The 13484-nt window shown below is 37.3% G+C and overlaps 1 protein-coding gene across 1 annotated transcript; it reads left to right on the top strand.

The window, feature by feature from the left end:
- The first annotated feature begins 2746 nt into the window (after positions 1–2746).
- tex261 (testis expressed 261) lies at positions 2747–8862 on the top strand. The gene is made up of 6 exons (XM_051901593.1): positions 2747–2958; positions 3782–3861; positions 4192–4345; positions 4436–4503; positions 4811–4913; positions 7417–8862. The coding sequence occupies exons 1-6, from the start codon at positions 2889–2891 to the stop codon at positions 7530–7532; spliced, it is 591 nt and encodes a 196-aa protein (XP_051757553.1). The 5' UTR covers positions 2747–2888; the 3' UTR covers positions 7533–8862.
- Positions 8863–13484: the final 4622 nt, after the last annotated feature.

The raw sequence follows: 13484 nt of genomic DNA, 5'->3' as shown, positions 1-13484 counted from the left end.
TGCTCATTGCGCAGAATACTATAAAATAATATATTTTCTGTCTGATTTTTGATCCAAAGCCACATCACATCACAGAGAGTTATTTAAAAACCTCCACTTGCAAGTTTGGAGCAAAAACATGGTTTTAATCTCATAAATTGTTGTGTTTTGTTGGTGTGCTAAGCTAACATGCTAGCGAGCTCATAGAGATGCACCTGTTCTGAGCAAATGTAATGGAAATAAATCATTTTGAATTGTAAAGCTCACTGATTTTTTTTTTTCTTTTTTCAAGAAGGGCATTAGATATAGTTTCAATAATTATAATAGAGAAAAAAAAAAAAAAAAAAAAGAATAATTAGAGCCATAACCAGGCCGGAAAGGTGTGAATGTGTGCAGGGGAGACTGAAACCGAATGTGGCAATTAGCACCACAAAACAATATAGACAATACATTGAATAGGTGCTCAGAAGATGGCAATAAACATCAGTTAGCATTTTAGAGTCTTTTCAAAATAAAGTCACATGACATGGTCTTGAAAAACATTTAATAAAACTCAGAGTTTTAAACTTATCATCTTCAGATTTGAAATATAACATGTGGCTTTAGCTGCAGTGCATTTCTAGATTGCTACAAGGCCAACTTCACTTTTATTTCCATAAAGATATTTCATAAAAATATATTTCAAAACTTTGAAGCAATTTTTAACTATTTTCTTTATTGTGACAACAATTATAAAAAATAATTATGACTTTAAAATAAACTGCAAAGTGTCTGCTTTCAAATGAGACCATACTTATGCTTTTAGTGCAAAGGGTTCATGAACTGTATCTGTTTAAGTTTGGGTATGTCATTTCTTGTCATGTGAGCAGCATGACGTACGCGTGTGATACTGATGCAGGAGCCGGCCAATACTGAGCCCGCGTTCAGACATAAACACTGAAGTTCTGCAACCAAAAATAACGTAGCAGTATGACAGAGGACAGATGAATTTGTTGAATAAAGTCATTATTTTTGTTTTGTTTTTGCTCACAAAAAGTATTCTTGTCACTTCGTAATATTAAGGTTGAACCCCTGTAGTCTTGTTGATGGTTTTAACAATGTCTTTAGTACCTTTCTGGACCTCAAAAGGTGCAATGTCGTTGCTGCCTATGTGTGGATCAGAAACCCTCGGATTTCATCAAAATGATCTTAATTTGTGTTCTGAAGACAAACAAAGGTCTTACAGGTTTGGGACAACATGTGTGTGTGTACTTAATGACAGATATTTCATTTTGGGTGAACTAACCCTTTAAATGGTCCTGATAAAAATAGTCACACTTGTGGGCCTACTCCTCGCAGTCAAAAATGACTCCATTGGAAACTAATGAGAAGTGAATTTCATCTAGTGGAAAAGTTTGGTACTGCGCCCAAACAAAATTTTACTGAAAGCTAATTTTTTGAGATATCAACCTCAAATTTAGAACACAACTTGTTTAATTTTTTTGGCTTTGATTTTCTCACAGTTTTAGTGTAAATCATGTTTTGGAAAATATATATTTTATATACATTTAAAAATATTATTTTTATGCATTTTTCATAACAATAAACTTAAACTTCTATAACTTTAGTTAAATCTTAATTTTTTACTTTTTTTTTCACTTTAGCAATAATCCACCAAGTGTCTTTTAAAAGAGACCAAACTTAAATCTGTTCTTCAAAGCATTCAAGATTTATGACAGTTTAAGTTTGAAATTTCATTTTCAGGTCTATATTAAAAATGTGATTAACAGGTAATAAATGGATCATAACTATTCCATAAATATAATTTACCATAAACCCCATAAAAATACTAAACATTAAATAAAGAACATTATCAAACTAAAATAAAGTATTGCATTAAAATAAAAAAATTGTATTTTTTGACTGCCACGCGAAGAGCACCAGAGAGTTAACTTAAAACAATGTCTATTTTTTAATTTTTTAAAATAAAACCATAAAACACTAATATTAGGTGAGCATCAGAATATATTTCACTGTACATGCTGGCAGTGTCAAAGCCTTTAGGTTAGTTTATCCGTCCGTCTGGAAACACCTGGGATGGAAAGGGCAGCCTTTTCTCCTAACACCTTCACACTCCTCTTCTTTGATAAAAGCATTTTAAATGGAGTACAATTATTTTCCACTCTCACTCACTTTTGCTTCTTTCCTTTTAAAAGGCATTTCATTCTGTTAAGGATTCCTCACACCTAAGAGAGCTTTCCATCTAACAAACACTATAAAGAATTCATGTTTTTCACCAGAATCTGAAAGGTGTCTGATTTAGATGTGTGCACGTCTGTGTTTGTGCGAGGAAGAAGGTGAAGAGATGTGGATGGAATATGCATGACCAAAACAAGCGAAGAGCTGGTGAAAAAATTCAAAATGTGTGAGGCCCTTTGGAAAGCCTTCTGTCTCTCTGTCTGTCTGCCTGCCATCTATAAACACATGAATTAATTAATGAATTTATTTTTCATGATCTTAAAACAATTTTGTTCTAAACATGCTTGAAATTAGTGTTGTAGAGAAATAAAATAATATTAAAAATATAATATTATTATTTTATTTTAATCTATGAAGACAAATATTTGATTTGATTAATATCTGTAGAATTACTACATAATTCCCATGCTTCCATTTGTGTTATTTCTCAGGTTTTGATGACTTCTAACTGATAGTAATCTCTTGCCACTGCCTGGTTCTCTACAGGTGCACTACCGCCTCCAGCCTGAGTGGCGCTGTTTGTGATCAGATTCCCACTTCAGCTTCGCGCTACGGCTGAGGAAGCTGCAGAAGAAACTTTGACCACTACAGTTGTTAGCCTAGCAGCGGAGACACACATCTCCTTTATTGTTTACAAGTCACTTATTTATTCGAGCAGCCCTTTTAAAAAGATGTGGTTTATTTATTTACTCAGCTGGTTGTCGCTGGTGGTACAGATATGTTTCGTTACTCTCGCTATTGGTGAGTTTTATGTTGCTACTGTTAGCCGCTACCTCCTTTTGCTGACGCGACCAGAGAAATTCCTCAGCTCTCGCGCCTTATTAACAATAAAATATCCGTTTATCATCAATGAATAGTTGGCTATGGTAAAAAAAAGAACGATGTAGAATAGAATAACAGTGGGATGAGCTAAGGCAAAACCTGGCTCATATCTGTTTCTTTGACTAAAGTCATATTACATAAGAAATAATACGCTCATTGTGTTTCAAGCTTGCAAAAGTTTTTATATTTCTCATTGTTGTGTTGCAAAATACAGGACTGTATTGATTACTAATCGCTCCGCCCATTTATTTGACATCATTTAGGGTAAAGTAACATCTCTGACAGGACACTTTGTCTAGTTACAGGCCATTTCATAAATACATATATTAATTCGAATGTCTATTGCATATGTATGATGGCTAATTTTATTCTTTCAAATCTTGCTGTGTGCCACATTATGATTAGAGGCAGTGTAGTAAAAACAGCACAAATGTGTCTGTCCACGTAGGCAGTTGTGTTCATGATGGTGACTGAGAACTTGGCAACCTGTCAAACCAGCAGTTACACCTGTACCTGTATTTACTCCTATTCTAGCACTGAATTTATCAGAGGCTTGACAGATAGATAGGCAGATAGGTAGGTAGATAGGTTACCAGTGGCACTTCAAATGTTTCCATATATGCTGTAAAAAAATATTTTTATGAACTAAGATGCTCATTGTTACGCACTTTTACCCACATATAAGATCTGTATGACATGTTTGTTTTGATGTTTATTTATTATTGGTCATATGTCCTCACAGCTGCAGGACTGTATTACCTGGCAGAGTTAATAGAGGAGTACACAGTCGCAACCAGTCGCATTATAAAATATATGATTATGGTGAGTATTATGTCATTATATAAAACTTACATTATTAAGGATTTATCGATAGACTAATATAAGAGGAACTCAAGTCATATCTAGAGACTAGCACACAAATCCAGTCTTTTAGTCTTGTCAACAGTGTCGTTTTGTGAGAGAAGAAATCTGATCCGATTGTTTGGTGTTGTCAATATCCAGTGTGTTTGCATTGGTTGTTACAGTACTGATGTAAGCACCAGGAGAATGTCTTCTGTAACAGCTGAGCGCTCCAGACAGTATTGCATGCTTTGTGTGATGTTACGTTACACATGCTTCATGTCTCATACTCGTCTAACTCTCGTCTCTCAGTTCTCCACATCCGTTCTGGTGGGGCTCTACCTGTTTGAGGGCTTCCCAACGCTCATGATCGGAGTGGGTCTCTTCACAAACCTGGTTTACTTTGGTCTGCTTCAGACGTTTCCATACATAATGCTGACCTCGCCAAACTTTATCCTGTCATGTGGTGCGTGATGCGGAGGAGTTGAGGAGACATTTACAACCTATATATTTTTCAGTGGTCTCCTTTTATTCTTACTCTTGCTCTCTTTTCCAGCACTGGTTGTGTTAAACCACTACATGGCCTTCCAGTATTTTGCAGAGCAGTACTATCCTTTCTCTGAGGTATGCTCTTTTTTTTTGACTGATTGAAACAATATAATCTTAAACCCAGGAGTTTAGATTTAGGTTGATAATCAGATGAATAATAATGTGATTTTTTTCACATTGGCCTATTAATGAAATAAAATAGTAACATTATAAGTCTTTACTGTCAGTTTTGATCAGTTTAATGCATCCTTGCTAAGTATTAATTTCTTAAAAAAAAAAGACATTAGGCTGAATCAATGATGTCCGTATTTTCATGTTTAGGTGAACAATTCAGGTAAATGACTTGATGATGGAGTTGAGACTAACGTCTCTGTGTTTTCAGGTTCTGGCGTACTTCACAATATGCCTGTGGGTGATTCCGTTCTCATTCTTCGTTTCTCTTTCTGCCGGGGAGAATGTCCTTCCATCCACTGTGCAGCAGGGAGGTGAGAGATGAGCTGATCTTATCAAATTTGTTTTTATACAGTCTTTATGACCACATGGGCATGTTAAACTATCCTTGTACTGACCCAGTTACTGGGGTGAGTGATATAACAGTGCAAACAGAATCTGCATATGTTATTTTTCACCGTCATTAAAAGTAATTGGATTGATAAATTACTTCGTATATGTAAAAAAGTGGGCATGGGTTCTTCAGAATCAAATTAAAAGCTTTTCAATTAAATACAGAGCCTACTTTTGTTTGAATTAAACAGAGCAGATAACATAATTTAATAGTGCGCTATATAATGTAATTTGGTAGAATTGTAAATAGTGCTTTTTAAATAAAAATAGATTAAATAATAAAATAAATTTGCTTCATTGTAATTTACATTCCCTCAAAAAAATGCTCAAATGTGAATTTTATTTTGAACATTTTTTAGTGTTATTAAATAAAGATAAATAAAATAAAATAAAATATTTTATTAAAAATTGTAATTTACATGCCTTCAAAAATATTCAAATGTGCATTTTACTTTGAACATTGTTTTTCAGTCTAATCAAATAAAAATAATAAATAAAATAATAAAAATATTTGTATTAAAAATATGCATCTTGTATGGCAGCTTTTGTAATTTACATACCTTCACTATTAAATGTCAATTTCTGGGGGTGTTCAGTTCTACAAAAATGTGTATATTATGATTTTATACTAAGGGGCTGTTGAATGCTCGAATCTGATTGGCTGACGAACGTTCTAAGGTGTGCAGTTATTTTCAGGGTACGCATGGCTAAAGTAGTTCTAGCAGGTCTTGACCGCATTACAGTTCCATATCACTTCGCCAAATGATTCTTACAGCCTACAACCGCAAAAGAAACAAAACCCACAATGACACCGACCAAGCAAATAAATATAGTAAACAACATGATGAAAATGACAAATTAGTGTCATGGTTTTTGCCACAAAATACTCGCATAGAAACGTTTGGTCAGCGCTGCTCTGACGAATTAATCAGTAAAATAGTTTTGCAACTTAAGATACATGACTCACCAGCGAGGTAATAACTGCAGGTTCTTGAGATAAACTTATAGTTTCGCTATTAGTAGAGACACTGCTGCCGTTAGAGACGCACAGATCAGGTAGGCTAATTCACATATGCTGCTTATTCTCTCTCTCTCTCTCTCTCTCTCAAGTGCGTTAAAGGGTTAGTTCACCCAAAAATGAAAATTCTGTCATTAATTATTCACCCTCGTGCCGTTTTACACCCGTAAGACCTTCGTTGATCTTCGGAACACAAATTAAGATATTTTTGTTTAAATCCGATGGCTCCCTGAGGCCTACATAGGGAGCAATGACATTTCCTCTTTCAAGATCCATAAAGGTACTAAAAACATATTTAAATCAGTTCATGTGAGTACAGTGGTTCAATATTAATATTATAAAGCGACGAGAATATTTTTGGTGCGCCAAAAAAAAACAAAATAACGACTTATTTAGTGATGGCCGATTTCAAAACACTGCTTCAGGAAGATTCGGAGCGTAATGAATCAGCGTGTCGAATCATGATTCGGATCGCGTGTCAAACCGCCAAACTGCTGAAATCACGTGACTTTGGCGCTCCGAACTGCGGATTCGACACGCTGATTCATTATACTCCGAAGCTTCCTGAAGCAGTGTTTTGAAATCGGCCATCACTAAATAATTCGTTATTTTGTTTTTTTTTGGCGCACCAAAAATATTCTCGTCGCTTTATAATATTAATATTGAACCACTGTACTCACATGAACTGATTTAAATATGTTTTTAGTACCTTTTATGGATCTTGAGAGAGGAAATGTCATTGCTCCCTATGTAGGCCTCACTGAGCCATCGGATTTAAACAAAAATATCTCAATTTGCGTTCCGAAGATTAACGTAGGTCTTACGGGTCTGGAACGGCATGAGCGTGAGTAATAAATGACAGAATTTTCATTTTTTGGGTGAACTAACCCTTTAATAACTGTATCAACGTATTATTCTGCTATCTATCAAGGCTCAAGCCTTCGTTACTAGTTCTGAAATGACGTTTTGGAATTAGCAACGGAGGCTTGGGATGAGATGCGTAAGCAATTAGTCCCACACACAAGAGTGTTTTAAGGACAAAAACCTGACAAATGTCTTGAAATACAACATCAGAACAGTGTCTTGAGGTGTGGTAACTGTAGTATAAGCGAAATAATTGACTTCGGGCCGTTGAATTCTTAGAAAATAATAACTCTACTTCACGTTATGGCCACATTACCACCTCAGGTGTGCATTATTTTCTAAGAATTCAACGGCCCGTTGTCAATTATTCCTTACATAATCACCAAATGTTTTTAAAATATATTGTGATTTAAATTTTTGCCTATCACCCACTTCTACCCTGTTAGTTGGATGTGTTGGACAGACATTTACAGCGCTCATGTCTAACCACTACGATATAACACACACATATTCATCATTTCCTGTTTGTGTGTTTTTCGCAGATGATGTGGTGTCAAACTACTTCACTAAAGGCAAGCGTGGAAAGCGCTCGGGCATCCTGCTCATCTTCTCCTTCTTGAAGGAGGCTGTTTTGCCAAGCCGACAGAAGATGTACTGATGAAGCAGTTGAAATAAACATCGGACGGAGGGTTTGGGGGGGGGAGTTTGTTCAGGCCACCGGCCCCTTTCATTGGACAGCATCTTTTTGTGGGAGGGATTCGTTTGCAATGATGATCATGAGATTGAATCTGTAGGACCACATCAGAACAAACACGCACAGACTCCTCGAATGAACTAATCTGTCTTTTGATTCATGTCGAGAGTCGCCAGCTCATTGTGTTTTAGGCGTCTAAAGCCATGAAAGGACTTCAGAAGTCTTTAATTTTTAAAGGCTTAATCTTTTGACTTGTCTGTATGTGGATGATTGTGGAAGGGGCTTCGGCTTCTGTAGCGTCGCTAGAGGCTCCTGCTGATTTCCTTCTAATCGCATCACTTCAAAAGCCAATGTTTGTGTTCTCTCATGAATATGTCTGGATTTTTTGTTCACATTTTAAAGGAATGTTTTACCCCAAATTCTTCCATTTGCTCACTGTGGGTACATAGTCACATCTTACACTACAATCATTTGCTTTGAGGTCCTTAACCAAGTAATTTTTTAATGATCTGATGTTCAGAAGGATTGTTAATGTCCTTGCTGCTCCATTTGAGCTTTATAAATCCATTTTATATCATCCGGTGGTTTGATGATTAAAGAAAAGCTATTCTTGGGGTAAAATGTTGCTTTAAATATACTAGAATCATGAGAAGGCATAGTGTTGGCCATGCTTAATTTGTGTGCTGTACAAAAATCTAATAAAATTCAGTTGTATGAGTTTTTGAAAGGTAAACATTGTCATGTACAAATAAGGATCTGATGTAAGTGGGTGAATCTCGGAATCAGAAACATCAGGTCACATTTCACCCCAAAATCACGAGGGGAAAAAAAAGAAGAAAATGCAAGAAAATGGATTTTTAGGATTATTAAGTGAGCATTGTTTTTCAGTCTAATTAAAAGGTAATAAAATAAATGTTTTATTTAAAATAAATGTTTGTGTAATTTACATCTTCAAAAAATATTAAAATGTTCATTTTAAAAACATTGTTTTTCAGTCAAGATGGCATTTTATTAGTTTTGATCCATAAAAATGTGTATGATATTTTTAAATGTGCTTAATTATCAGAAAAAAGTTTATGCAAAAAGTCTTAGTCTTCATCAAACATTATTTTCGGGTATAATGTGATCTGGACTTGTTCAGTCTTCGTGAACATGTTTTGTGAGATTCACCCATGCAAAACAAATTTTTTTTTTTTTTAAATATAAAATCTGGGTTGTGTAATATAGCTCTTTGACCAAAATGCAGATTTTGTTTAAATGTGGAGAATTTCTAATAAAATGTCTGACTGACTCAGAGGGGCTGCGGCACCGTCTGTACTGACTCTTCCTCCGTACGGACACATTTTTGCTCTTCTTTATTTGGCAGACGGGATCTTACACTTGGAGTGCGAGGTTGAGGAAAGGTCAGCACACATTCACATCAGGAAGCTCTCATCTGGGGAGTGAATCACTTAGGAGGGTGGAAGAAGTTGCCCTTTGCTCGTGTTATCTGTTTTGTGGCTTGTTTCGTAATGGCTGAGGTTAAAGTCGACATATGGAAAACTGGTTCTAGGTCAGTGTAAAAGGGCGGCTGTTTTGTATGTCAAAAGTGAAGCCAAGCATCCTTTGGGATCCAATGACGACAGCAGAGCTGTTTTCGGCCCGGTGACCCGGGTCACTGCAGCCTCGACCTTGACGCCTCCAGCTCCCAAACCACATTCACTCAGAGTTCAACTTTCATCCACACCTACATAGTTCGGCATCAGGGAACTTTTTGAAGATTTTTTTCGCCCTCATAGATGTTTTCTGCTCCCCTTTTCACACCTTGATGATGGTCAGCATTGCCTTGAGTGTGCATGTATAGAGGCATGTTGCAGTTAAAAGCTACTCAACAAATTTTAGCCTTTGGCCAGATTTTTTGCGCTTCGGAAAAGTGTGCCGTTGAATCTCACAAAACCTGTAAAGAACACGTCCAGGTGTCGGAGCCATAATTTCGATTCGAGTCTCGGCTCAGGGTCTTTTCCCAATTCAGTTCCCTTTTTCTGCACTACACTGTACTATCAAATAAAGGCACTGTTTTTTGTTGTACTGTAATGTGAAAAAGAAAAAAAAAATCAATTGTGAAATATTTATACACTACTGTTCAAAAAGTTTGGGATTTTTTAAAGTCTCTTTATGCTCACAAAGGTGGCATTTATTTGATCAAAAACAGTAAAAACTGTAATATTGTGCAATATTATTAAAATTTCAAATAACTATGTTCTATTTAAATATATTGTAAAATGTAATTTATTCCTGTGATCAAAGCTGAATTTTCATTACTCCAGTCTTCAGTGTCATGATCCTTCAGAAATCATTTTAATATGCTTGTTTCCTGCTCAAGAAACATTTCTGATTATTATCAATGTTGAAAACCGTTGGGCTACTTTATATTTTTTTGTGAAAACAATGATATATTTTTTTCTTTCGTAACATTATAAATGTCACTTTTGTTCTATTTAATGAATCCTTAATGATTAATGAAATCTTACCAACCCCAAACTTTTGAACAGTAGTGTACATAGTGGTAGTATTTGTATACTCCTTTTATTTTGTTTTTTTAATAAAAACATTTTATTGGTACAGTAAAAATGACTAGACAGTCTGGTGAGAATAATCCTGGGAATAATTCATAAATAATCACAAAATGAAAATAATCTCATAAAAAGATGCAAAATCATGTCTTAATGGTCTTAAAGGGATAGTTCACTCAAAAATGAAAATTCTGTCATCATTTACTCACCCTAAAGTTGTTCCAAACCTGTATAAATTTCTTTGTTCTGCTGAACACAAAGGAAGATATTTGGAAGAATGTTTGTAACCAAGCAGATCTCGTGAGGGGCGAGATCTCGCGATTGACTACCATAGTAGCAAAAAAATACTATGGAAGTTAATGGTGGGTGAGATCTGCTTGGTTACAAACATTCTTCCAAATATCTTCCTTTGTGTTCAGCAGAACAAAGAAATGTATACAGGTTTGGAACAACTTGAGGGTGAGTAGCTAAATGATGACAAAATTAAAATTTTTGAGAGAACTATCTCTTTAACTAGTAGAAATATGTTTAATTAATCTGTATGAATTTCACTTAATGTATTGGAGATGCTCTATGATTTTACATGATCTGTGTATGTTGTCATATGTATTGTCAGGGGTGCACATAAGTGGTACGCAGTTGCGCATGTGCGGTAAAAAATAAACGATGCGCACTAGAAAACATGGAGGGAAACACTTTTGAGTACCAACATTTTTCAGGACCGGTTCACAGGGACACGTCTACTTACTGGAGTAGGATTTTTCTCCATCTCCGGTAAGATAGCAATCATGATGATAAGTGTGTTCTTTAATTATTAGGTGTGCAACGGATCGCAGTTAATCCGTGATCCGTACGGATAAGGTCCAACGGTTCGGCATGCATGTGATTCGCGGATTAACTGCTAAATTTAAACACCATAGAGTGAACGTTTATCATTTGGACGTGTTTTGTCTCGCCAATTAACACATTCAAACGATTTTAAAAGCGGAAGAAGAGGCGAAAATTGGGACTCGCGAGCTGTTATCTGTGCGTACACACCCCCAAAACGCGCGAACGCAGAGAGAGAGAGAGAGACAATCAGACAGCGCTCGAACACCGAATTAATTCCTCTTTTGCGTTTACTTGGCTTGAACGGACACATACACACAAAATTATGTCAAAATACCAGTCTTGTCAAGTATTCTTTCGGTTATGCCATAAGTGAACAGTTGAGAAAGAAACCGGATGTGTGTCAGTTATTCGGTCTGTGCTTTCCTTCTTAAAGTGACAGCAGCCTAATATTCTTACTGTTGTCTGTGTCATTAATGTTAATAAAAAAACAACAACAAAAAAAAACATTATCATCATCTACCATGTTTGAAAGAAAAGAAGATAGTGAGGAGAGTCAGGAGGAAAGTGATGAGGACAGCTTTTAGGATAAGGGTGTCGCGTAAAGTGTGAGTACCAAGCAACATCTCCATTTTCTTTCATTATCTGAGCAGACATCCATTTGTATTTCTGAGAACTGGATGTTGCATGTTGAATTAAATGCTGTTACGAAGCGGGACTCAGGGTAAGATCCATCTGCAGGGTTTTATTAAACAGAGTTCGTAGTAAGACAGGCAGTGGTCAAACAGTGGCAACAGGTATGGCAGAGAGCAGGCAGAATCGTAGTCGAGGAACAGGCAATGAATCAGGGCAGGCAGAGAGCATTCACAAAACCAGGAAACAATAAACAATCCAAAAGGTCCAAAGGGCAGGCAACAGGAATCGTAACACGGGGAACAGATGGGATCAGTAACAGGCAGGCAGGCAGGCAGACAGACAGACAGACAGGGTAATTAACGCTTAGAATTGCTACAGAGTAAACAAGACCTCGCAAAGTGTGTGAGGGTGTGTGTGGCTTAAATAGTCCAGATAATGTGCTGTAGCAGTATGTGGCAATTGGTGATTGGTGGAGAGAGTGCAGGTGATTGCCAGGGAGGATTGTGGGAAATGTAGTCCGGGAATGGCAGGGAACGTGACAGAATGTCCCCCTCCCGGAAGGCGCGTCCTCGCGCCGTGGATGGTACAATCGGGGAGGGGGGGTGGGTGCCCTGGAGACCTACTGGCAGGTGGGGGTGTATGTACAGACAGGTAAGGAGGTCTCCAGGGCAGGCCCAGGGACTCTAGGCGCCAAGGCGGGTTGGGAGCCTCGGGCAGCCATGGCAGTTCGGGAGCCCCCCCCCCCCCCCCCCCACAATTTTCTTGGGGAGTTCGATGGTGGCAGTAGCGGGCTCCTGGGTTGCAGTGAGGTCTGTAGCGGGCGGGTGCGGAGTCTGGAGCGGGCTCGGCGAAGACTGGAGCGGGCTCGGGTGCAGAGTCTGGAGCGGGCTCGGGTGCAGAGTCTGGAGCGGCCTCGGCGAAGACTGGAGGCCGCTTACACACTTCATGAAAGGTAATATCCGAAAAAGCATAATGGTGCACTTTAACAAACAGTAGGAAAATACTACTGTTTGTTAAAGTAGGAAATACACTAGTATTTCACTAGTATTTCATGCTGCACATATTCAGAAGTATCTCTACACCAATAGCATTGAAAAGTAGAAGCGCAAACCACTTTTTATTCCTCTGGAACTTATTGAAAATATGACTTTGGTCTCTGTAGATAATAGCATGTCTAATAGTGGCCAGGCTTCAACTCCTCGGCCAGGTGCATGGCCACCTCAGTCCAGGGTGAGTCTTCGGTTTTTAGGGACCGACCCAATCGAGGCAGATCCAGCACACTAAAACACTGGAATTGCCTGAGATCGTGTGGCTGTTTGGTGTTCACCGTCTCCTGCTGTTTGTCTTTTCGCCACATGGCATCTTTCAGAAACCTGTTGTGTAAACACATTTATGTTCATTTGCATAACTTGACTTCACACTGTGAAAAAATTCGACCTATTTTAAATTAAAAACTTAATGTCAGCTGCTGCCTTAAATCAAATTTGCTTAAACAAATCGAGCTGAATCTCATATAACTTAAAGGGTTAGTTCACCCAAAAATGAAAATTCTGTCATTAATTACTCACCCTTATGTCGTTCTACATCCGTAAGACCTTTGTTCATCTTTGTAACACAAATTTCCGATGTAAATCCGATGGCTCAGTGAGGCCTCTATAGACAGCAATGTCATCGAACTTCTCAAGATCCAGAAAGGTACTCAAAACATATTTAAAACAGTTCATATGAGTTCAGTGGTTCAATCTATACTGTCACGAAAGATTAAATTATCCAGAAAAGGAGGAAAAGAGACAGAAAGAAGACCCAGCTGACGTCATCACCACTGGCCATTATCTGCCAGCGGAACATACAGTCAATGTACTGTAAGTAGCCTATTTGATCAATCTTTAATGTCTTATGT

The sequence above is a fragment of the Ctenopharyngodon idella genome, chromosome 7, assembly GCF_019924925.1.
Source record: "Ctenopharyngodon idella isolate HZGC_01 chromosome 7, HZGC01, whole genome shotgun sequence".
NCBI classification, from domain to species: Eukaryota; Metazoa; Chordata; class Actinopteri; order Cypriniformes; family Xenocyprididae; genus Ctenopharyngodon; species Ctenopharyngodon idella.
This window is presented reverse-complemented; position numbering and strand designations above follow the sequence as displayed.

Coding starts and splice junctions, on each gene's coding strand:
- tex261 (XM_051901593.1), top strand. CDS start 2,889: ATGTGGTTTATTTATTTACTCAGCTGGTTGTCGCTGGTGGTACAGATA. Junction 2,959..3,781: donor TTTCGTTACTCTCGCTATTG/GTGAGTTTTATG, acceptor ATGTCCTCACAG/CTGCAGGACTGTATTACCTG. Junction 4,504..4,810: donor AGTACTATCCTTTCTCTGAG/GTATGCTCTTTT, acceptor CTGTGTTTTCAG/GTTCTGGCGTACTTCACAAT.